The sequence below is a fragment of the Empidonax traillii genome, unplaced genomic scaffold, assembly GCF_003031625.1.
Source record: "Empidonax traillii isolate 1590-97213 ecotype Southwest subspecies unplaced genomic scaffold, ASM303162v1 scaffold673:size468873, whole genome shotgun sequence".
NCBI classification, from domain to species: Eukaryota; Metazoa; Chordata; class Aves; order Passeriformes; family Tyrannidae; genus Empidonax; species Empidonax traillii.
Genome location: NW_020955866.1, coordinates 297,337 through 323,036, shown reverse-complemented (window position 1 = coordinate 323,036; position 25,700 = coordinate 297,337). Strand labels below are relative to the sequence as shown.

General features: G+C 36.6%; 1 protein-coding gene across 7 annotated transcripts in view; it reads left to right on the top strand.

Moving 5' to 3' along the window:
• Positions 1-25,342, top strand: part of WASF1 (WAS protein family member 1) — an 88,026-nt gene extending 62,684 nt beyond the window's left edge. For 6 of the 7 annotated variants that reach the window (XM_027899522.1, XM_027899518.1, XM_027899519.1 and 3 more), the window contains 7 exons: positions 7,582-7,716; positions 16,730-16,883; positions 17,731-17,848; positions 18,615-18,787; positions 20,767-20,946; positions 22,268-22,905; positions 24,433-25,342. In XM_027899522.1, coding sequence (XP_027755323.1) covers positions 7,582-7,716; positions 16,730-16,883; positions 17,731-17,848; positions 18,615-18,787; positions 20,767-20,946; positions 22,268-22,905; positions 24,433-24,590 — 1,556 coding nt within the window. In that variant the 3' untranslated portion in view covers positions 24,591-25,342. The remainder of the gene's footprint in view (positions 1-7,581; positions 7,717-16,729; positions 16,884-17,730; positions 17,849-18,614; positions 18,788-20,766; positions 20,947-22,267; positions 22,906-24,432) is intronic. The other variant, XM_027899517.1, reaches the window with a different exon arrangement.
• Positions 25,343-25,700: the final 358 nt, after the last annotated feature.

Genomic DNA, 25,700 nt, shown 5'->3' with positions numbered 1-25,700 from the left:
CCATAACATTCCCGTGTACGTGAAACACAAGTGATAGCATTGTGTAGCTGTGCCATTGTTAGAAGATGGATAAATTGTTCTATTGTGTGCATGTAGCCTCCTCATTTTGTTCACAGCTATTCGCCAATCTTGATTTTCCTTTACTTCAGCTGTTCCCTGGGCACAGAATCTCAGAACCACATAAGAAACCTAACTGATGGGGTTTGTTCTTGGCCCTGGTCTCTGACACCTCCATGTAGAGGGAGGAAAACATTTCTCCTTTTGAGTATGTTCCTTTACTGAATATTTATATTGCAGGCATTCAGAGTAAAACTCTTATTCAATCATAGCGAGACGTCATTCCCCATTTTTTCATTTACCTCTGTATAAAGAGAATGCTGCATAACTCTTTGACAAGCTGGAGTGCCTTTTACGTTAGTGAAAATTATTTTCACTTAACACTGAACCTTCAGTAGCCTTTCCCTCTTTGTATCTTTTCTATGTAGTATTTCCTCTTTTTACCATATTCTTCTAATTGTTTCTTTTCCTTGCCCCTTATTTGTTAGGTTTTAGGAGTGAAAACTTGACTTTAGAGCAAATTATTTCTCCCCCTTATTTTTTCCTCTCAGACTCAACATTTCTTTCTTTTTTGCTTTACCATGCCATCCCCTAGAGGGTTTTAAATGCTTTTTGTCTTGTGAGAGACACTTTCTCACCTCAGGAAAACCTTCAGTTTGCCATGGCTTAAGGTGTTAACATTCAGTAAGTGGGAAATATTTCTTCAGAAATACTTAGCAGTGAGGTATCTCGACTGCAATTAATCTTTTGAACTAGACCTCTTCAAAAAACAGTCTCTCTCTTCATCCTATCTGGACAACATCTTCAGCAGATGGTAAGGTTGAATGATGGCATGATTGGAAGTAGGTCTCTGCAGATCTACAGCTAGAGCTTCAGTCATTATTCCAGAAACAGCAGAACCTGTCTGGTGAGCCCTGCCGTGCAGATCCTCCTTCTCAGTGTGCTCAGAAGCATATTCAGTATTCTCTGTGAATTTTCTTCATTAGTCATTCCTCTTTCTTCATTATTACTGCAATTGCCAGGGAACACTAGAAAAAGTGTTCTTGGATATCTGGAGTAAAGAAATTGATGGACTTGAAAACTAAAGGCTAACTTAGATTGAGAGACTCCTCATCCTCAAAGACTTCTGTCTGATTTCTTGATATTGTCTCCCCAGCAGTGCAGTATTGGCCAAGTAATGCTATTTTGTGTCTATCTCAAATGATAATGAGGCAATGAGCAAATGGTTAGTATATGTCTCATTGAAAACAACTGTGTGTTAGCAGAAGTCCTACCTCTCATTTTTTCCTTCATACATGGAGCAGTGAATTCAGAGGATATTAGAAAGGAAAGGAAGACTTCCCTGTGAAATGATCTTTAGTACCTTCAACGCAAGTTCAGCTCTCATCAGTCCCTTTCACAGATTTCTGAATATGTAATGGATAATCTCAGCCAATTTACTTGATGATGTCCTCAGTGGGAGGTAACAAATGACATCTCAGGCTATCATGGCTGAAGAATTTTGAATCTGATTTTTTCTTTTTGGATGTCAACAAGAAGCATCAGACTTGCTCCAGATATGGCCTTTAACAAAGTTTATTTGATACTTTTGATCAGTCAGATTGTCTGATAAATGCCTGATAAATTTCTGATAAATGCCTGATAAATGTCTCATAAATTTCAGCTTTCCTGGTTAAAGGAACCAAGTTGTCCCTTCAGTACTCTGATACTCCTATTATAATCCTTAAATCCAGTCCTTGTAGGCTGCTCTTACACCCTCATAGTGAAGGTTCCTAATTAACATCAGTGTTATGTATTTAGTACATGGTTTTTCAGAGCTTGCTTAGTCATAACCACTGCGGATCTCAAGGATCTACCAAGACTCTTATCTCCAAGTTCACTCTCCTAGCTTTTAGTCTGTCTCCTAGTCACTGAGCTGTGAGATTAAAATGATCCTGATGAGAAGTAAGTCTAGACTTTCAAGTGAAACTCAAATATACCTTATTTTTGCTAAAAATTAGATTATGTTGTGAAGATCTGAAGCTGAATCAAAAGGCAATAGATACGTTAAATTACATGTCAGAATTCATGGAGGAGGACAAATGTATTAATAGACTTAGAATACCCTTCTTGTTTTGCTTTACAGAAGGACCTGGATTATATAGTGTTAGTGGCTTACATGGTAATTAATTATCCTGAAAAAAATATTTTCTAATGAAGACACTATACTGTGTAGGAAGGAACTATTCAGTAGTGAATAATGTAATTTGGCATAGTGTAAGTATATTGGGAAAGAATTGTGCAGTGGGAAATAAGACAGGTTTTACAGCTGCTCTTGTTCTGTGCTTTTACTTTTTAGAAAATGTACTGGGCAAAAATATTGTTTAGTTTTTGAATGGGATTGAAATAATAGAAATCAAGGAATTATATAATCTCACCACATATTTAATATATTACATATTTTCTAAATTTATTTCAACTAATGTGTGTTGTATTAGATTTTGATTGTGTAAATTTTAACACACACACACACACCCCCCTCCCCCACTAGCTCCAGAAGTTTGACGGATTATTTAAGACTAAATTAATTAAGATTAATACTTTTGGCAATATTGGTCTTATTTTGGTTTTCCTACTTTCTGCATTTTGCATTGGCCTGAGTTTTACCAGTAATCCTTGTGAATTTCTAAAAATGATGCTGTTTTATGGCAGTGGGTGGGTGCTCAGTTTATTTGTCCAGATAGATACATAAAATTTAGCCCATCTTTCCTATGGACTGCTGGTGCCATAACCGATCTGTTTCAGGTTGAGATGCTGTTGAAGGGTTTGGAACTATTTTTCTTTAACAATGCAAAAGGAAGACAAAGAAGTGACTTCTTCCACAAGTCCTGCTTCAGGACTCTTGTCCTACTCTTTGTCTGAGAGCATGTAACTAAATCTGATGGTAACTGATCTAGTGTTGCAAAATGATTAATTTAAATGCCCTTTCCTTAAGGTTTGTTAACAGATACATCATTGAGAATGCTGCAGTTCAGGTGAATTTGAAGACTGGAGTTTCAAGGGCACTGCTCATGTATGCCCTGACCCTGCAGCCTGTTAGTGTGGTTCTAAGAACTTGTACAACACAATATATGTCTTTTAAGACATCTCTTTGCCATGCTTTGTTTAATTAACCTGAAATACAGTTCTGAACCTGATGTGGTGATTGTGGTTGACTTCAGTTTGTCTGAAACATGCCCAGTCCCCCAGAACAAGACAAAAATCCCCATTTCTTTTACCTTAGTATCCCCTCATTTTAGTGTGTTGAATAGTTAGAAATGATTCATTTGTGCACAGAAGCCAGTGCTGCGGGACAAATATTTAATAAATTATGGGGGGAAATTAGGAAACAAATTTAAAGGAACAAATTGTGAAAGAGAAGCACTGTAAAACTGATCAGTATTTTTTTCCACATTTTATAAGCCATTCTACATTTATTGCCATGGTAACGAACATGAGTGGATGATACATGTTTTAGTGGGCTTGATTTAAAAAAATGAGGAAGGCAGTAAGCAGTATTATTTTTATTCTATTTTTGGCTAGTAGCTACTAGTTAGTATTCTGTTTTCAGCTCATAGGTCTGCATTAAAAGTCATGAAAATAGGTGTTAGAAAAAGCCATCAAAACACATGCAAGTTGTGGAGGGAAGGAAGGACAACACATTGCTTCCAAAGCATTTTATTTGGCTGTCACAAAAAAAGATACTGACACCAGAGAGAGCTGCATTCCTGTATCCCTTTCTTATTGAAGGTTTAATTGTGAACAGAGCCCTTTGAGACATGAGGAAAAGTTGTGAAAAGAATAATAAGGTGAATAATAAATTCCTTAATTAAAACTAATTAATAATGTATCATCTTATTTAAATTTTAAAAAAATACTGTTATTAAAAATAAGTGCCAGGCAAGTTTTTCAAATACAGTAAATTAAACTTTTCACAGACATTGAATTAGTTTAGTTGCAGAAGTCTACATTGTCATTTAGTTTAATAGGCAAACAAAATCACTGATCTTTCTGATCTAGTATTATGTACCCAGCTGTGACCGAGATCCTAAGGTGTTATTATTGTAATTGTTATAGTCAACTGTAATTCTCTTTATTGTACTGCATGAAACAAGAGTAGAGTTTTTCATCAAGTAGCACCATAATATTGTAAATTTTCTGAAGTGTTAATAATACTTCGGAATATTCATTATATATAATGGAATTCATTTTGATTCCTTACTCTTTTAACATATTACCCATCATGTGGAATGAGCTCAACTTTGTTTACTAATGCGTTTTTTTCTCGTACATTTTTTTTACTTGTTTGAGTTTGTGGCACTTTGTTCAGTATTATCACCCATATTCATACCTTTTGTAATCCCTTCAAAATTGAAGATATGTTCATACAGAATACACACAGAGACAGCAACATAAACAAATACTGGATTATGAATGTTGAATATATATATATACATTCACATATAGTATTCTTTTGAGTGGTAGTTGTACGTTTCATGAAATGCAAACATTTTGCTTTGCTCGAGAAAGTATTTGGTTAAATATACCTGTGGCTAATTAAAGAGACCACCAACAGACATGTAGGTAGAGACCTTATGGCTGGCATACCACTTCAAACGCAACAGGTTGTTTTTAATGTATTTCTCATTTGAGGATAAGTGTTCATAAGCATGGGCAAATTATTCCTTGCAGTATGTTTGTGGCTGTATGTAACATAATGAAAAGATTTTCGAGGCAGATTATTTGCAATTGGAGCTCATTAATGAGGTAGATGAATTGTAAGCCTGATGAAATGATACAGATAAAACTGTAGCCTTAAAATACACCTATAAAAGGAGAGTTACTCAATTTTTAAAGCCCTGCAATTTATTTTTTTATTCTATACATGAAATTTTACACTCGATTTTAATTTTAATTTACATGTCTCTGAATATTACACGAGTTATCTAATTTAAATGAATATTTCTGAATATGTTATCTGAAGTACATTAACTTTTTTGTATATGTGTATTAAAAGTTTAGGAATCTTGCTCTTAGTGGATCACATTTTTAAATAATTTCTCTTGCTTCAGATACAGGTTAAAGAACATAAACTTTACAGAGTTTCAAGACCTATATTAGAAAGTCTTGTGTTAGGTGAGTTGCTAGCTGAGAAGACTTTACTAACTTTCCATCTCTGTTTTAATGTGGACTGGTGCTTAAAGACAAAGGTTCTAAGAATGGCTGCGCCTTTGATCTGCTTCTCATTATGGCTATTAGCAGTTGCTCCAAGAATGAGAGCAAGACAGCATGTACAATACTCCTACTAGTCTCCTTGCTTCCAGTTCTTTACAGCCTGGAAGCCTCTTCCACCAGTTAGGGTTTCTGTGTATTTCCTAATGCTCAAGGTGTTTCTTTTCCATAACTTCGTATCATTGGCAAACTTTAATCTCATTTTTTTCATGTCATTTACAGATATTAAATGGCATAGAAATTTTAGAAAACTCACTTTTCTCAACTGTGAAGGCTCATGATTTACTCCTTTCCTCTGTTTTCTACCTTTTGAGGAATTATTTATCTGTGGCATGTTATTTCTTTTGTATGACCGGTCTGTTAAGTTTTCACCTAAAGCTTTGATTAAATACTTTCGAAACTCTCTTGGAAATCTCACTAGATCATAGCACTCTGTGTCCTTAAAAACAATTCAGACATTTCACTTTATAAAAGCTGTGTTGCCTCTTCTCTAACAAGTCATCCAGATATCTGCTGATTCAGTTCTCCATAATGATTTACACTAATATGTCTGGATGTCAGCCTTACAGGTCCATAGCTCTCAGGATGCTCCACAAAACAAACCAAACAAACAAACAAACAAAAAAACCAAACCAAACAAACAAACAAAAAAAACAGACAAAACTTGAGCTTTATTGTTGTGTGCTTCAGTGTATATAAGGAGATTTACAAATTGTTACTAATATTTGCTTATAATTTTATTAGTTTAGTAATTTTTTTATAGCCCCTTCAATTTCTTCAAGCCTCCCCCAGTGAGTTCTTGCATGAGGGTCTCTCGAGTTCCTTTCAGTGAGCACCAGTGGAAAGTGTTATATTAGCTGTTTTAAGGAGTCTTACCTTCTCTGTATTCTGTTATACCTTCACTGCCAGTCAGCTCTGCAGACTCCCTGGCAGGCTTTCTTGCTCTTCATGCCTTTAAAGGATTATTTATTGTTAATTTGCTAGTTGTTCCTCAGACTAGTTTTTGGGTTTTATGTTTCATATGCCAGGATTTATGATCCCATCTATTTTCTTCTTCTGTACATTTCTTCTGATATCCCCTTTTATAGGCTGTTGTTTATAGTCATGCTGGTTTTCTATTGCTCTTACCTAAGTCTTAATAAATGGTATGTGCTGGCCTTGTGCTTACTACTTAGTATCTTTAAGTCGTTCCCACAGTACCTGTAGGGATTTGATTTTTGTTCTTTTGATGTGTTTATATAAAAATGTCCTCATTTTTATGTATACTTCCAGATGTATTGCTCACCAAAGGCAAAATTTCCATAGCTATGTTTTCCTTTTGCACCAGTCAGAACTTGAGTGCAAGGCAGGTTGTTAGAAATTTGTGAGATTTATACTTGCGAAACCAGTGTAAGTTTGCAAACAGTACACAAATTGGGTATGCACAAGATAATACTAAGTTTTAAAAGCTATTACATGGTATTTCAGAAGTATAGCTACAAATTTTGCTAGGCAGTCTGGTGAGGTTTTTTCAGTGACATCAGCAAACTACTCATGTGGAATCGAGAGAGCATTAGAAGCACTATGCGGAATACTCTGTAGAAGAGAAAACTTGTTACTGATCCTTCTCTCATAATACTTAAATATCTTGTTCTTTTGGACTAAATGTATGATGTCAATTGAAGTGAAACAAAGGAGATACTATTTTTTTTTTTTTTTTACTTCAGTATAAATTGGTCAGTTACTAGAATTTTGACCCTTCAAGTTAGGATTTATTATTTTAGTGTGTATTTCTGAATAGTCTTGTTCTGATTCAGCTAGATGTAAATATCTGATCTGCCATTTTTTGTAAAGTCTGCTGTACGGTAGGGGTGGAAGTTGTGCTTCATTTTGAGAAAAATGTTGAGATAAATTTCACTTGGAAAGATTAGTTATTGCTCATACAGGAGCAACACCTCCAGATGCTGGAAGTCATCCTTTTATACATATTCAAGAAACTAAGCAGCCTAGTTCCTTGCATATTGTCAAAGTTAGAAGAATTTATAGTAGCTGAATATCTGTCCTGTAATGCATTAAATAATTTCATTTCTGATAAATAACTTGCAAATTGAGTATTTAACTTCCATTTGATTTTCTGAAGCATTCTTAATGGGCTCGGTAAGTACAGGTTGTTACAACTGATACTCATGCCTCTTAGAATTACCTAATTAAAATAGTTAGAAATCTTTTTGAAGGCAAACTCATTTGGCTGTCTTGTCATATGCTTTAATTTTACTCTTTTTTCCTGTGTTTCAGGTAAATATGCTGAAGATATATTTGGTGAACTTTTCAATGAAGCACACAGCTTCTCATTTAGAGTCAACTCCTTACAAGAACGTGTAGATCGCTTATCGGTCAGTGTTACACAACTCGATCCAAAGGAAGAGGAATGTAAGTTAACTCCTGAACTGAACATTTCTTATTTTGTCACTCAGACACCACTGATGCGAGAAATAGAAATAATAATAGTTTATTAGTTTAAATCGTAGTTGTAAGAAGCAAAGCATCATGAGAAAGAGGTCCATTTCTATTTCTGCTACCAGTGTCTTTTATGGCCTTGAGCAGCTTTCTGAGCTCAACATTTTCATGGTTACCAAATGATGCCGTAACCAATGAATTTACATGCAAACAGCTACAGGAGAATGTGTCACTTCAGTAGTGTTATGTATTAGTGTTAAGAATATTAAGTAATACTATGTGAATGCTTGAAGATAAATCTTTACCCTTTTTTTTAACCTTCCTACTATTTCCCGTGGGATGTAAACCTTTGTCCAAGTAGGGGTTTTGTATTTAACCAGTACCATCTTACTTTCTGTATGATTATAATTGTATAGCTTCATTTATTAATGCTATATAACCTCTTGGATTCTTCCTAAATAGCTCATTAGGGTATGGCTTATGCCTGTAAGATAGAATTTTAATGGAATATGAAGGATGCCTAGGCTTTGTGATGACTCTAGGAACATTGACCAGCTAATGTGTAAATGCCATTAAGCGTTTTTTTTGCCTTCATGGGTATTTGTTGGTTGCAGGTGGAACTATGAAAAGTCTTGTAGTCCCTAAGAGTTTAGGCTGTTCTAAACTATATGGTTAAGACCTTGAAAGTAGGGGAACATCCTATAATGAAAAATAACTTCAGATTGCTTGTGGGATCCAATTTTAAAGTATAGAAAGCTGTTTCAGTTCTGAACGTCTAGGTGTGATAATTGTGTATTGACAGGAAAAATGAAGTGTCAAACCAGGAGCATGGTCTTCAGGCTGTCTTTAGTTATAGATGTTGAAATTCCACTAGTAGCAAAATTAAGCTAAGAGAAGTCTTGGTTCCGTATTTTGTGTGACAATAATTTTAGAACGGGTTTCGAAAGACAGCTGTTCACAGCTAGTAGCACATTTTCCACGAAATCATGACTTGCCTAGGGGAATTCTTGCATTAATGGGATTTTCCAAGTCTCTTGACAACTGAGCATAAATCATACATATACACCTCTTTTTCCAATTGTTGTGGTTTAACCCAGCAGGCAGTTAAACACCACACAGCCACTCGCTCACCCCTGCCCTGCAGTGGGAGGAGGGAAAAAAAGTAAAATTCATGGGTTGAGATAAAGACAGTTTATTAGGACGGACAAGGAAGGGAAAATAATAATGATAATAGAATTAGAATATACAAAACAGTTGATGCTCAATGCAGTTGCTCACCACCTGCTGACCAATGCCCAGCCAGTTCCTGAGCAGCAGCCTCTGGCCAGCTTTCCCTCTAGTTTATATGCTGAACATGATGCCATATGTTATGGAATGTCCCTTTGGCCACTTTGGGTCAGCTGTCCCAGCTGTGTCTCCTCCCAGCTTCTTGTGCCCCCCTAGTCTGCATGCTGGTGGAGTGGGGTGAGAAACTAAAGAGTCCTTGACCACTGCTCAGCTGCAACTAAAATATTAGTGTGTTATCAGCATTATTTTCATCCTAAATCAAAAACACAGCACTACATCAGATACTAGGAAGAAATTAACTATATCCCAGCCAAAACCAGGACACTAATAAAATACCATGTTTACTATGAATGGATAATGACAAAAATTCCTTTCAGTGTATCATGACAAATTGTCAGCAATTGTAATCCTGTAAGAACTGTAATACTCCAGAGTGTTAATGTCATTTTTGCATTTACTCTTGACAGCCAAGTTTTTTGTTTGTATCTGAGTGGGATGTATGTTGATATCGTGTATCTACTATGTTAACCTTTCACATTTCAGGAAAATGGAGAGACCATTTTAAGTCACTGAGTTAAAGCATCTAAGGATGGAAAGATGGAAGATTGTACTATCCTGAGAAAATGGCCTTTGACAAGTTTGGCCTTGGGTTTCAGTACTAGTTATCCATAACTATTTGATGTAAGAGAACTGCTAGAAGTAGTTTTAAATAGTATGCAAATGAACCATGTCAATAAATTTTCACAGCACTGTGTATACTATAGCATTTGCTAAACTATATAACTAAAGAAAAGGACAGACACTGCAGTCAAAGAAAACAGGGCTAAGAAGAGGTCTAGGCCAGAGTAGCTAAGTATGACTTGTATCTGATCTGAATTTGTCTCTCACATCACAGAATAGCAGTGACTCCTACTACTTCAGACAAACACATACAGTCCTAAGTGTCAGGAGCTGTTAAATGACTAATTTTATTAACCTAAGAATATCCAGTCCTTGAGCCATACCCAGTGTTTCATAGTCATCTGCCCACAGTGAGTCACCAGATGAGGACAAAGGAGATGAGAGGAATTTCAATATTATATTTCCTTAAAAGTTAGGGATCAGGAAACTTTATTCCTTCAGTATACCATTTTGGGCTTGAAATTTAGAAAGTCATCATAGATAGTTTTGATTTTAGTTTGGGCTAAAATAGCTGGAGGATGCTAATGCATGAAGGGGGGGGGGGGAAATGTTTGGATTTACCTTTCTTAACCCTCCATGCAAGAATTGAAGCAAATTTCAGTAGTTCTGCTCAGCTAACAGCATGAGTGAAATGGGCTATACTTGTCAAATGAGTCTCATCTGCTAGCTCTTTGCCAGCAGGCAGTAATAGAAGGTTTAATAGGTTCCTTTGGGCCCATGCTTTTACACAAGAGAAAGAAATTAAGATTCATTTAAAGCTAAGTGGCATGAACAAAAACAGCCCAAGTCAGATTCACTGAATGAGGTGCAGATACTTGTCAAGATGTTTCTGGTACAGTCAGGGCAATAAAAAGCTCTGAATTTGTTTGAATAGTCTGTTTGTTTTCTCATTTTGAATGATTACAGTCTCTCTCTAAAAGAATAAAACCAAGATTATGATTTTACCTTGAAGGACCTAACTCCTGGTGCACAATCTTTCTATCACAGAAGAATTGTTATAAACTTGGTTAGGTTTGAATTATTACACTGTTTTCAAATTCTTGATTTCTCAGTGTTATTAATTACATAATTGAATAGATTTTAAAAAAATACTTTATTATTTTCACATATTTGTGGGTTTTTTCCCCTCAGAAGATACAAACTTGCATGCAGACAAAAAAAAATCCTCAGCTTTCCTTCAGGAAACTGAACTTTATATCAATTTTATAGGAAACAAGTCTGTATGCATCCCAGATTAATCATATCTGGGGTCTTATTAGGGCTGAGAGAACACATTCTTTCTATAAAGCTGAACTAAGGTTGGTAGTTTCAGTAGCCCTGCAATGTGAGGTGTTCTCATAGGTGATCACATAAATCCTAGGGGTATAGTTCCTTTGCAACCATTTTTAATTTCAGTATTTACTTTATAAATAACATTAATCTTTCCATATATATGCAAAATTTATAAGTCAAATAACAGATTTTTCTTAAATGACCACATTTTTATAAATTTATTGGCATCTTTAGCTGTGAAGTACTGCTAAAAGTAAATAATGTCAGCTGTAGAAATCTGACAGTTTTTAAAAGAATATTCATTTTAGCATTTATGTGGTTCTTCTTTGAAGTGCTGATACACAATACAGCTCTGATGATAGTGCTTGGAAGTATTGGAAAATAGTTGTGTATCACTCAGAAATAAATACTGTCAGGGCAGAATCAAAATTCATAAACTCAGAGTTTATCAGAATATTTTGGTATCAATTTAGTGGCTCTTTAAATATAAGCCACCTAATTCTATTTAAATCTCAAACCAGAGTATTGTAATCTCAAAGGCAGATTTTTGATTTTTTTTTTGTAGCCTATCTGTTACAACCATGACAAGCAACTCAAACTTAATGGTAGAAGTGCTATGGGAGAGCAGCCTGGCATACTTCAGGCAAGGAATCAGTGTTGTGAATTGTATTTCAGCAGGCTTCTGGCTTTGAGGACGTGCTTGGGTTTTTTTTCTAGACATTCTATAAATGTTTAGATTTCTATAAATATAAAATTCTAATACATATAAATTCTATTATTCTATTAAACTGATAGTAGTTTAATAGAAGTAGTTCAGAAGTTTAGCTGAACTAATGCTAAAGAGAGATTTGGCATTTTGCTGTAGCAGAAAAGATGGCATTTGTTGGGTAGAAACCTAAACAGCTTGGCGGCTCCTTGGGGTCTGTATACTTTTGTACACTGTGAAAACAGGAGACTCATTCAACTTTAAAATCAGGACACTCAGCCCACTGTGTGACTTACAAGGTAAAGGTAGTAAATCCCAGTTTAAGGGGCAGCCTGCTGTCTCTAGCCTCTGAAGAGGAACTTGGTTACTTGAGTATAAATGTAATCAAAGTTAACAAGGAGCACATGAAAATTGGGTCATGATCTCCACTTGCAGTATGTTAAGTGGAGAATAACACCATTCATTAGAATTTTTACCCCCAAAGGCCAATAAAGAAAAAGACACTCAAATTAAATTGCATGATAGGTCATTTTCCTTGTGCATCTCCACTCAGAGAAGGTTGGATTTGGGTGTATATCCCTCTCAAGGATCTGTGCAGGTGGACTGAGCCCCAACTGCTCTTCATGCTCCTTCTCCAATTTTCTTAGGCCCTTAATTAAAGTTATGGGTTATTTAGTAAGTAAGTAGATCAGTTTTAAATTAATGTGTTCAAGGCTTAATAATCCATCGTAAGGGCATGATATTGCATATTTTGTGTATAAAATGAGAAATCTGGACAAAATGTCATTTGTGGTGGTTTTATTGAGACAGCAGATTCAGCGCTTGATGCTGCTGGGTGATTCACATCTTCTTAACAGGCTGCGTGGGGCTCTATGGTTCTACATGCTGCATTTAAAGCAGCTTCTAAGTCCTCTTAAAATGATTGCACTAATATTTACCTCTGCTTTTTGTTTACCTGTAGTAGTTAAGCTACATACATTCTCTCCAAAGAGAGCTTGAGCTGTTTCAGAATTTCCTAAAACAGTATTTCAGAAAATGTCTATATCATATGTGGAGGACAAGCCCAAAGGAGAATATTGTCTGATCTCAGCAACTATTAAACTTACACTGACCAGTCAGAAGTACTCTGATGACAGAGAAACCTAATATATGTGCAATTCTGATCATTCTTGAAGTGAATAGTCATTAAAAAGATTAAAAAAAAAAATAAAGTAGAAATCAGAGAAATCAGACTTTAAGATTGCAGTGTCTTGAGGAACTGAATCAACAAATCTTTAGCTTAAGAGAATTTTCAAGAGCACTACCTCCTCCCAATTAATTATCTTTAATTGGGAACTTACTCATAAGTTACTCCTTCAATAGTGTTGTTCTTTCCTCCCTACACTTTTCAAATTGCTGGGTAAGATTTTGAAAAGAGAAAGAGAATTGTGGGCAACTGATTCCATTGATTTGTATATAATTTCTCCTAATCATTTAGTTCTGCAAGGAGTCACAGCTGTGAGTTCATGGTCTTGAAAGCTGTCAAGATCAAATTCTGCAGAAAGCATTAAGAGAGCAAGCTTTTAAAAGGAATATATATATTATTTATTTGTTTACCACCTTCACCTTTATTTACCAGTATTTTTTGCCCTAGGACCTAATCATAAATTGCATATTTGAGTGAGTGTAAATGAATAAAAAAAAAAATTAGTAACTTCTTTTTTTCTTCTGATGAGATAAAATGTGGTATTTAATATATCTGAAAGGTTAAAAGTAGCAACTTTCTGTCAGTACGCTGATGTGCTCCATACTTGACTTTTACTACAAAATGGGGATTGCACTTTAATGAGAGGCTTACCTAGAGGTAAAATGTTATTTAGTATATTGGTTACAGATGTGTTATTGTATCTCATTAGAGTTTGTTGTTGATTACAAGTACAAATGGACTGACAGCTCTTTTTCAAAACCAAATGTACAAAAGGTTGGCAATTTAGCTTTCTGACAGATAATTGTAACTTAACTGGAAAATATTGTTGTGTACAGAAGGTTAGACTGGCTGATATAATATGTCTATTCATACAATCCAAACAACAGACACAATAAAAATAAACAGGCATTTGTTTAGATTGTTGAATGGATGTTTAAATGAAATTGTGAATATCTCAGCATTTAAGGAAATTATTTAAGACCCTATTTTTTATTCATTCAGTAAACACAAGTGGTGTAGCAGATGGACTTCAGAAAAATATATCCATATGAAATTTAGGATCTTGGGGTATACAAAGATTCTGGTGCTAGTTAGGAATTAAGCAGCTGGAAGCCTAAATTTAACAGCATCAAGTTAAATGCCTGCAGCTTTTCCACCTCCTCCTTCAGCCACTTGTCTCTTCTCACACCTGAATTCATAAACACATCCAATTTGTCTGACCTGTCCTCTTGCTGTGCCAGTTTGTCAGTCAGCCAAAGCTGAATGGCTGGATGACCAGCCAGGTTTTCACGTATTCCCGCACTGAGGAGGTGAGCCAGGAGGGTGTGTGTCCCTCAGCCAGCTGGCAAACTAAACAAGTGGCTTTGTGAGCCAAACCGTGCGCAGCTCGGGATTATGCTGTGCTTGCAGCGTGGGATTTACCTGATCCCCACATGTAGGCAAGTTGTATCCATGTCATGATCCTCAGTTATTTTGTGTGCCACATCCTTTCGTTTCCTGACTGACGTTGTCCTAATGTAGTCAGTTGTTTGGAATAATGGTATGCTTTTTGGGGAACGCCTGTTACTGGATATCAGCACAGGAAATGCGGCTTGAAATTCTACACTGTATGTTTTCTGTGAAGATCTTTCCTGTGTATCTTAGGTTTAGAAAGTAGTAATGCTTATTATTGTAATGATTGATTATTCTCAGGTGTGTTGTTACCCCTTGTACATGTTTACAAAACGTGAAGTTTTAAGCAAGAAAATGGAAATTATGAACTAGACTGGCTGTATTTGCTCATTGAAGACATTAAGGAATGCTCATAGTTTATGGAACAGTGTTATCTGTGAGCATTTTAATATTAAACTGAAGAAATGTATTTATTTATTGGAATAAATTAATTTTCTTCGTTTTCTTCAGAATGCACGCAGGTTCAGAGAAAAGTATACTAAGTTTTAACTTTTGTTGGAAAAGTCTCCAGTAAGTGACAGACAGTTAAAAAACTTGCAGGATTGTCAAGCACCTCTGAATAAGTAAATTTGGCGTGATTTGTGTAACAAATAATCCAAAGGAAAAGCAGCTGAAGTATAAAAGAATCTAAGACTTAAGTTTTAAATTAGATAAACCACAGTTGTTCTAACTATGAGCTTTTGCCAGCAAATAACAACTTGTACTTCATGACAGGTACAAAATATATAGGGTTATTTATGAATGCAAAAATAGCTACAGAAATTGAGATGCCTAGCTGACATTCATACATTATAATACCTCTTTCACACGCTTAAAAATACTTCTGAGCAGCTAATTAAAGGTATTAAAAAGAATAAAAGACACTGTGATGAATTAGAACCTAAGGGTAAAAAGGAGGAAATTTCTCCAGAAGTACACAACCTTGCCAACTGTAATAAACTTCAAAAGCCAAGCTGAAAATCAGATAACTCCTATCTCACAAAGGATACTGTCAATGTGCTTAGGTGAGAAGACAGAACATTGCAGAATTGCAAGCCCTCCGGAAAAAAATCCTGCCTTCTGCCCCTTTTTGATCACAGAATAGAAATCCAGGTCTCTGTGTGTATATGTCCATATGTATGTGTACACTTCTGTGTGTTACAGGAACCAGAGTAAAAATGCAGTTTTCAACTTAAATATTTTCAAAAAATTGTTGCTAAAGGCCCTAGTGATATGGAGGGAGGGAGGGAAGGGGAAGGATGTCTTCTCGTCTTGCGTAGAGGGGCACTACTATCGACCTGTTTCTATAAAATAAGCATAATTATTTACAGATAAAATACATGTGCTGAAAATGCTCTCCTTGCTAGTATGCCTTAAAACTGTTTTCAGTACTGTTTGATTTTTTAAAAAAAGAACCCAAACCAATGGAAAGATCTGCTGCTTTATCTAATGGAAGTCTAAAGCTGGCTGCAAAGTTAGCTGTGAGACACACCTGGGCTTCAGAGATGTAGTAACTGAAGATCAGGGAGGGAAAGAAATATGAGACTAAATAGGTATACTGTTTCCAGAATTAAAAGTGCAAAGCTTATCAGTTGTGGTCGCTTTTCCATTAATCTTTGTCTAAATTTTAATGATTCTGAAATAGAAAAAGATATATGGGGTTTAACAGGAGTAGGGAAAATATTTGAAATCACTGTTTAACCTGTTGTGTTCACATAGTGTTGTTTTCCTTTGAATCTTACATAAAGATCATTGATTATTCCCAACTAATGTATTAAAAAAGTCAGTGGTCTGCCTGAATTAAACAGAGAAGTCTTCTCAATTAAACAGATTAGAAAACCTCATTTGACTAGTTTCATGTGTTGGAACATAGAATCACCTCCCATTAGATCTCACTAGCATAAGTGATTTGATGGCTTGGCGTCTCAGTGGTCCCTCAGTGGAACTGCTGCATACACACAAAGAATGCAAAATTTGGCTTGCTGATGGCATAAAGATAAAATCCATACCAAGAGAGAGTAGTTTTTAGTACCAGAAGGATTGTGAAATGGAGTTGGTAGATGTTATTAGGTACTTCTGAACTATCGAATGGTATTTTATAGTCACAGAAGCAATTTGTTGAACTATTTAGGACAGACGGAGTTCTGATATCTACCCAGGTGAGAAAAATGTCCAGGGAAGCCAGACAGAGGGTAATGTGATAGAACATTACAGACATGTTTTTCACATAGTCTGGCAATAAATTGCCATGGTAGTAGTGCTAGATGACTTTATATTTGCTGTAAAATGCCTAAGATGCAAGTAGCAATGCTTAATATTTATTTTTTAACCAACATTAGGCAATTCCAGATTATTTCAAACAAAATATATTTGGTGGCTTGTTGTTTTGTTTTTTTTTTTTAAATGGCAATATCCCCTTTCAGTGTCACTGCAGGACATTACCATGAGAAAAGCTTTCCGGAGTTCCACAATTCAAGATCAACAGCTGTTTGACCGCAAAACTCTGCCTATTCCTTTGCAAGAAACTTACGACATTTGTGAACAGCCTCCTCCACTTAACATTCTCACCCCTTACAGGTTGGTAAAATAAAATTAATCAAAACCAATTTCTGGCTTATTTTGTGTAGTAGAGGGGCTGTATCCATGCACCTTGCTCATGTTGAGTAGCACTTGAATATTGAAGGAGCCAGACTAGAAAACTGTGAAGCTGCTGGAGGAATAAAGGCAGCAGAAGACATTATAAACATTAAAACTTTACTCCATTTTACTCAAATTTTAACGCAGTATCACAGTGGTAAGAAAAGGCCATTTTTATTCCCTGTATTTATTAAACTGTGTAGTGTTCTTGGATGCGAAGTGAAGAAAATAAACAGTTAAATATGTAGAAAGAAAGGTCTTTAATGGAAATTAATTAGATTGGCTCAGTTGACTAGAGCCTGGTGCTAATAACACCAGGGTTATGGGTTTGATCCCTGTATGGCCACTCACTTAGTAGCTGGACCTGATGATCCTTGTGGGTCTCTTCCAACTCAGAATATTCTGTGATTCTGTGAATATTGTTCGCTGTCCCAAAGTCACTTTGAATCAGTAGCTGAACACAAGCAGCCACACAATTTTGCTCAATATTTTAACAGAAAGATTTGAGTCATTGGAGTGGGAGTTTTCTGATTTATGATACCCTTTATTTTTCTACAGTCTGCATTCAAGTTACCTTTCTAAAATTAAGACCTTGGATGCCAGGAAAGACAGTAAAGACTGATGGCACAGGAGGTCAATGATCATCTCTTTTATGTTCCTCAGTAAAATATTTCAGGGTCTGAGATAGATACTGAGTGTTCCTTAATATCTCTTTCTTTTGTCTTAATATTTGGATTCACATATTGTCAAATAAATAGCATGCCTGGTTTGTGTGATTGTATTTCAGGGATGATGGAAAAGAGGGTTTGAAGTTCTATACCAATCCTTCATATTTCTTTGATCTGTGGAAGGAAAAAATGTTGCAGGACACCGAGGACAAAAGAAAAGAAAAGAGGAAGCAGAAGGTATGTGTGTTAACTTTATAGAGCTTCTGGTTGTTTTTTCCTGAAAGGGGTTTGCTTGCAGATATGCTACTTTAATAACAATCCAAACTTTACAGTCATCTTTATTCAACTAAAACTACTTGTATTCATTTAATTCCATCAACTTTAACAAATAACTAAATAGTAATAACAATAGCAGTAGTAGTAGTAAAGTAATATAGAAGGATCTAAAGCTTTCATGTAGTGAAAGTGTAACCAATATCAGGTTTGTCAAAATTTTAAGTATACTAGCAATGACTCAACAAGGAGGAATACACAAGAATAAAGAATTTTACTTGAATATTTATTCATAATAATTTTTTTTTTTAAATCTTGCATTTTAATAGATATGCTTAAACTAGAAAGAAATTAGTAGGAAAAGAGCACTTTGCTTATATTTGTTTTAAATTGAACAAGCACTTTTGCAAAAGGTAGAGCTTTTTTGTTTCATCATTATTCTGTGTATTTCATACATAATAGAGAGTTAAATATGTGTCAAATTCATAACTTTATTTCAGACTTAGAATAAAAAGCCACTTATACAGTTATTTTTCTCTGTATTATTCAGCTACTTATCCACTAGACTGAAGTTTCTGGCTCTTACAAGTCTTTGATTTGCATATCTTTAGCCTGAAAGTAAATTTTTCTTGCACTTGAACTGGGATTATTTTGTGGCTGATGTTTATATGCAACTAATTAAAAAAACACTCTCTAAGTTGTCAATTTTGTTTGCACAACTCTCCTACAGCAGAAAAATCTAGATCGTCCTCATGAACCAGAAAAAGTGCCAAGGGCACCTCATGACAGACGGAGAGAGTGGCAGAAGTTAGCCCAAGGTCCAGAGCTCGCAGAAGATGATGCTAACCTCTTACATAAGCACATTGAAGTTGCAAATGGCCCAGCTTCACATTTTGAATCAAGGTTCCTTCTTATACTTTCTATCCTTTATTAAGTATATTCGAACTACATAGTGAGCATGCTTGAGAAGTGGTCAGCGATGCGGTGCTGCTGCTATTCTTGAAGTGCACTGGAAATCATTGACTTAGCCTGATCAAAACTCAGTTTTAAAATACTTAGTGTGCCCTTAAAGGAGTAGTTATTAAGTTGTTATTTTCAAGAGTAGCGTGTATCCTCATTGTATCCTTGGGGATGTTTGTTGTCATCTGCAGATTGAAGAAGGTGTAGCGTTACTGCTGCAAGCTTGCACCCCCGTGTGTCACTACATTCCTCCAGTCTTGACCTACAAAATCCCTGTTATTCCGGTCTCTTGATTTTTCTTAAGCAGACACTGCCAAGACTGTATGGTGGGTGTGATAGGAACAAATGTCCACTTGGAACTCAAATGAGAATGCTTAGCTTCCCTTTACTCTTGAACAAGTCCAAGATTTGATTGACATTTCTGGTTATAGCCTATTACAAAATCCAGCCTATTGAATTCTCATTTCACAGCATGTGTTTCCTGGTGGCTAAAAGTAGCATTTCACATGGGAAACACCCTCTGTGTTTACGCTTCTGGTGTTTGTGCAAAACCAAGTCCATTTTACCAGCCAAGAAACACCTGATGGCAAAGAGGGCTGATGATTAATATTAAGAGATTTGGGGGTATGGTTTTCCTGGGGTTTTTTGTTTGTTTTGTTTTTTTTTAAATTCAAAAGTATTCATTGTCCTCCAGAAAAGTTAAATTTTTTGCCTCTATCCTTCTCTTGCCAAAAGCTCACCATAAGAGAGTATTATTTTGGTTTTGTAAGGCCTTCAAACAAACTCAATAGTGATGATGAGTAATAATGGCAACTCTAGGAGAGGGTGTTTGCTGTCTGAAAAGTGGAAAAACCTGCTTGTTGAAAACTTAATTCAGAATGTGAAAAAGGTCTTGGTGCATTTCATTCAGTGGGGTACAACTTAAGTTATGGTGCTTAGCATATTTCTGGGAACAAATGTATAATATCTCTATAAACTGCTGTGTCAAGTCATTGGCAGAAACATCTGCTTTCCTGCTGTCCTTCTGTTATGTTGCACGATGGATTCCACTTTAGACACACTTGTTGGGGGTATCCTTTCATATCCAGGATCCTGCCCTAAACCTTGATTATCTCAGTACCAGTAATGCAGTTATGAATAATGCTGAAGTGGTTGGGAGCACTACATGTGCAGAGCATGTTGTTCAGACACAGAAGAGCACTGTGCTTTGGAATAACAGAGTAGAAACTTCACCCCTGAGGAATTTAATAGGCTTAGATACTGCAGTGGTGGCAGTATGTGGAAATGTAGAGCATTGCTCTACTTGCTGGAAAATGTTCTGCAAACACTTTTGTGAATTTAGGATTAAAAAAAAAAAATCTGTAATTGAGTATTTAATTAAAATTTCATAACTGATTGAGTCCTTGAGATGTGTCTAAAGTTGTCATTAAAAACTAAGTTGAATCATCTTTGTTTATTACTACTACTCAATAACAGATATTCATCGAATCTTATGTCTAATAAAGTACTGAGTTCTTAGTGTGTGTTGGAATATAGATCCTCTGACAGAAGTTTAGCTACGTTATTCGATTGTAAATTCTACCATTCTAACATCAATGGATGTTTCATGACTTGTGAAAGAAGAGTACTGGTGATTGTATTGCTGTGTTCACTTAACTCAAAATAATGTGATTAATAAACACTAAGGTCACACACATGCTGTAGAAACTATGTGATGTACCTGTCCTAATCAAACCCTTGAGCTGCTAGAAGCAATGACAGGGAAAGTGGGATGAATTATTGAAAAGCCGTGATGTACAGTATGTGCAACACTAGTGCAGAGAAGACACTTATATTCAGAGAGCAAACTGAAGTATGGAACAGTAGCTGAAGGCACTGATCCTAAAGGCTAAATTGGATCGTTTTTCACTGTTTTTCTACAGATCTCAAGCATATGTGGACCATATGGATGGATCATACTCACTTTCTGCATTACCCTATAGCCAGATGTCCGAACTTCTGAACAGAGCTGAGGAGCGAGTACTGGTCAGACCACACGAACCACCTCCGCCACCTCCAATGCACGGGGCAGGAGATGTGAAACCTGTGCCTCCTTGTGTTAGGTACAAAGCAGTCAACCAAATTTCTTGAGGCATTTTAATTTTCCACCCCTCGTTGCTTGTGTGATTTCCACGCTGCCCAGGCAGTACACGCGTCCTGGTGGCCGTGTCGTTCCACAGCCCCAGCGTGTCTGCACAGGAGCTGGCCAGAAGACTGGCACCTAAACCCTGTAGGGTGCCACTGTGGAGTCAGGCCTCATCTTGCCATTAACACTACAGTTGTGTTGCCTTCTCAGTTAAATATCAGGACAAATAACTGTATGGAAAAAGCTCCTGTGAGATATGCTGGCATCTCAGGGCATAGCTTTGGAGTTTGGGAAATTTGTACAACTGAGCTGTGTTTCAGCCTACATGAAGGGGAGAATATATCACAATAAGACAGTCAGCTGTCAAAGCTATATATTCATCACATTTGCTAAATTGCAAGTGCTTCCTCCCACCACCAGCAAGTGTTTTTATTTTCTATTTCTCTGCCTTTCCAGAGGTGGATGCATACTTATAATATTTTCTAGAGTGAGGCTGTGGTTGTTACTCCCCTGTTGTTTTAAACCCAAAATCTTATATTATGGTCCGGTACATATAAGCTGGAATAGAGGATGGTTAATTCAAATGCAGTTGTTACATGAGCAAGATGGCAGTCTCTTGAAAAGAATGACTTTATACTGTTTAGGGGTTCGTACCCAAAAATGCATAACTCTTTAGATTAACTTTCCACAGCAGCTGAAAGAAATCCTCTGTGGTCTTTCAGGAAAGTAATTTTTCTGTTTCCTTCTGTTTTCTTCAGCTCACCTATGCATTGCAGTATAATGACTATCTAGCATGTAATAACAGTACCTCTCCGTACATAGAGTTGATGACCTTTGATATTAGCCTCACTCATTTTGACATCACACTTTAAACACGTATTTCAAATCTGACTTGTCCTCATTGTTTGCACTGTTTTGTTTTGTTTTTAAAGTTCTGTGAATCAAAGCAGTTCATCAACTGCTAGTTCCCTTAGTTCAGAAAAGTAATTTGGATTTACTTAGGGATGACAGAGAAGAATTATACTGGCATAGGAAACCTTTGATAAAGATGCAGGTTTGTGTAAGAACACAAATTTGGTTAGTAGCTGAATGTGAGCAGAGGTCTGTTGGAAAACTGATGCATACTCCATACTGAAAATTATATTTCTTGTATGTGAGATATGAATGAATACCTTGAAATCATCACAGTACATAATGCTCTTTGATGCCCAGGGTTCAGTGTTCTTAAGTTGCAGAAGTGAATCTATTACTACTTCTTCCTCTCTCTAATGACTTTGTTCTGTTATTGGATGTTGCAGTTCTACTACTGGCTTGGTAGAAAATCGTCCTCAGTCACCGGCAACAGGCAGAACACCAGTGTTTGTGAGCCCCACTCCTCCTCCTCCACCACCACCACCTCTTCCATCTGCTTTGTCAACTTCATCATTAAGAGCTGCAATGACTTCCACTCCTCCACCCCCAGTCCCACCCCCGCCGCCCCCTCCCACAGCTGCTCTGCAGGCCCCAGCTGTGCCACCTCCACCAGCTCCTCTCCAGATAGCTCCTGGAGTTCTACATCCAGCTCCACCTCCGGTTGCTCCTCCCATAGCACAGCCCTCTCCCCCTGTCACTAGAGCTGCCCAAGTGTGTGAAACTGTACCTGTTCACCCAGTTCCTCCACAAGCTGAAGTACAGGGACTTCCTCCACCACCCCCACCTCCTCCCTTGCCACCTCCTGGCATTCGACCCTCCTCCCCTGTCACAGTTGCAAACCTTTCTCACCCTCCTCCGGTTCTGCACCCTCCTCCCACAACCATTGTCCCTGGCCCCCATGCACCCCTAATGCCTCCATCCCCACCATCCCAAGTGATTCCTGCCCCTGAACCCAAACGCCATCCTTCAACTCTTCCTGTAATCAGTGATGCTAGAAGCGTTCTGCTGGAAGCAATACGGAAAGGTAATGTTTGGCTATTGAGGGGCAAAAAGAACTGTCTCAGAAACTTGCTAAATACACATTAGCTTTGAGAGATGGGATATTTCGCATGTGTAAGAAGTTAAAGGAATGCATCCCAAGTCTGTTTCTGACTTCTATTCTCTACAGCGTATGCATTGCCAAGTAGACAGATTTTTTTTTCAATTTGTAATTGCCCTTATCAGATGTTTAGATTGGATGGTGTAACTGGTTCTTTGTGGAAGTTAATTTAAAAAAAAAAAAAAGAGTACATCTGTTTTCGATGATCTGTGGAGATTATATTTTCATTTCTGTTTACTTGAAAATGTAGTTCTTTCTGATAACCTACAGATTGGGTAGGAGACAAAACCATTGTTTTTCCACAGACTATTAGATAAAAGCAGAAAAGATTGGCGGTGGAATTTTGATCGTATGTCACTGTATGAGGACAACATATAAATGACATTCAGAAATCGTTGCTGAAGACTTAAAGCTGTTTACTATCTAATCTCGACACGTCTTAGCGCAGCAGTGGAGCAGCCTTTGCATTGCAAGGTGCCCACTGGCAGAGTGCAAGTGAACGGTGGAGCTGCAGGGCAATGTTTTACTGACGGTCTAGTGAGGAGCTCTGTGTGCAAGCTGTGTCTTTCAGCTTCACGTGCCCATGGCCAGAAAAATCCCCACTGCACCTCAGTGAGTGCTGCTGCCTGATGGTGGAGTATGAGTCAACAACAGCTGAGTACAGCAGGGGTGCATGAACATTTGTAGAGAATTTCAGCAAAAAAAAAACCAAAAAACACAACACTAAGAAAGGAGAGCCTGCTGGTTTAATTTAGGTGACTGCTTAAAACGCTTTTGACCAAGTCATACCCAAGAAAAAACAGCCTGCATTACCGCCACTTATATTCAACCTAAGGTCCTGTGCTTGGGTTGTCTGTCAGCTGACAATGGGGAATATTAAGTATAGGATGTAGGTCATATTTAGTCTGTGTCAGGCTGGGATGTTGTGAGTACAAAACCAAAATATATAATGTCTGTCGTGTTATTAACCAAGTTACTGGATTTAACTATCTCATAATGTTGGTATGTATTATTTCTCCGTTTTGTTTGATCTTTATGTAATAACTTTATCCCAAAACAGATCATTACACGATAAAAACAGGGTTACAAGATGTCCTGTCTTGTTAGAATCCTCAAAATAGCTATAACTCTTAACTAAGATCATGAAGAGGGAGTATAGAAAGTGTCTGGAAATGCAAATAGCAGAATGGCTTTAAGAGGTACTAAAAATATAAGTGTATTTTTAATGGGAAATCAGAACCACAATATTATAGTAGAAGGACTCATGATGTAGTCCAGCACTGCAATTTTGACATTCCTCTCTTTAAAGACTTGACAAGACAATTTCTATCTGAGGAGGACAGTGTCCTCGGTCTTCATTTTTGCTTGTGAAGCATTTTGTGAATCATGAGCTAAGTATCTTTACAGTGATAAAGGGGGAGAGTAACATGTTTGTGATTTGATGTTCTCCAGGTATTCAGCTACGCAAAGTTGAAGAGCAACGTGAACAAGAAGCTAAACACGAGCGCATTGAGAATGATGTTGCTACTATACTCTCTCGTCGCATTGCTGTGGAATACAGTGATTCAGAAGATGATTCAGAATTTGATGAAGTAGATTGGCTGGAGTAAAATTATTACATTGCTGTACACTGCAAAATCGAATGCTAATGTCCATTGTGGTGCTTGTTCTTTGGAAGTTTGATGGTCATTTCTAGTGTTTTTTGTATTCTTTTCTTTACATAATTAATCCATGTTTTTCTACTTTTCAGTTTACAAAAAGCTCCTAGTGCATCTCTGAAACTAAATGTTTTACAGTGGCTTTTCTTACACATCTTTTTTGAAAGAACATACTTTGTTCCAATAGACCACTAAGTATTAAGCATGGGCAGCTGTTGGTAGAGTAGCAGTTTAAATTTTTTGGCATATCTTAACTGTGCACTTTGTGAATTTTAAGTTGATGAAGGCAACTGAGATTGACATTCCAAGGGCAGCTGTATGTACTAATGAGCCTTATTCCACTTCTGATAGTGTTTTAAAAGATTAAACCTAGCTGTCAGGATATCACTGCCTCGATTACACCTGTACACTAAAAGTACATATAGTTAGCAGCACTGAAAACACTGAAAAGAAAATGGATCTTTGGGGGGTTTTATTATTGTTTTATTGTTGTTTTTAAATAATTATGGCCTTATTTGAATGTTTAGAGTTTCCCCTTCCCTTCTTCCCTCCCGGGTACATATTGTGTGGTACTATTTTTGCCTGCATAATTACAAGTTTAATTTTTCTTTTCCTTGTGATATCTTTTGACTTAAACATGCTGTGTAACTTATGTAACTGTTAAAATAACAGTTTGATTTAATAAATGGTTCATTTTAAATGTTCCTGGGTGTTGCTTTTTCAAAGAAGCCTGCTTTTCACTGGTGTACCTGAGGGATCCTTGGCTTTCAAGTGTTTAATCTGTGGGCTACAAAGTTGCAGTAAATATTCTTAATCTAACAAGAAAACTATCAATAAATGATACCTATATGCACATCTACAAAAGAAAAAAAATCTGAAATCTTACTGTGATCTTAATTTTTAAAAAACTGCAAATACAGAATTGGGAGCTTGTGGCTTTGTAGGGTTGTTTTTTAAAAAAAGCCCACACTTTAGCATCAGTGTATTTTGAGATGCGGCAGTCAAAATCATGGTTAATGAAACATAATGAAGTTAACGAAGATAACAAATGCAAAGTCACTT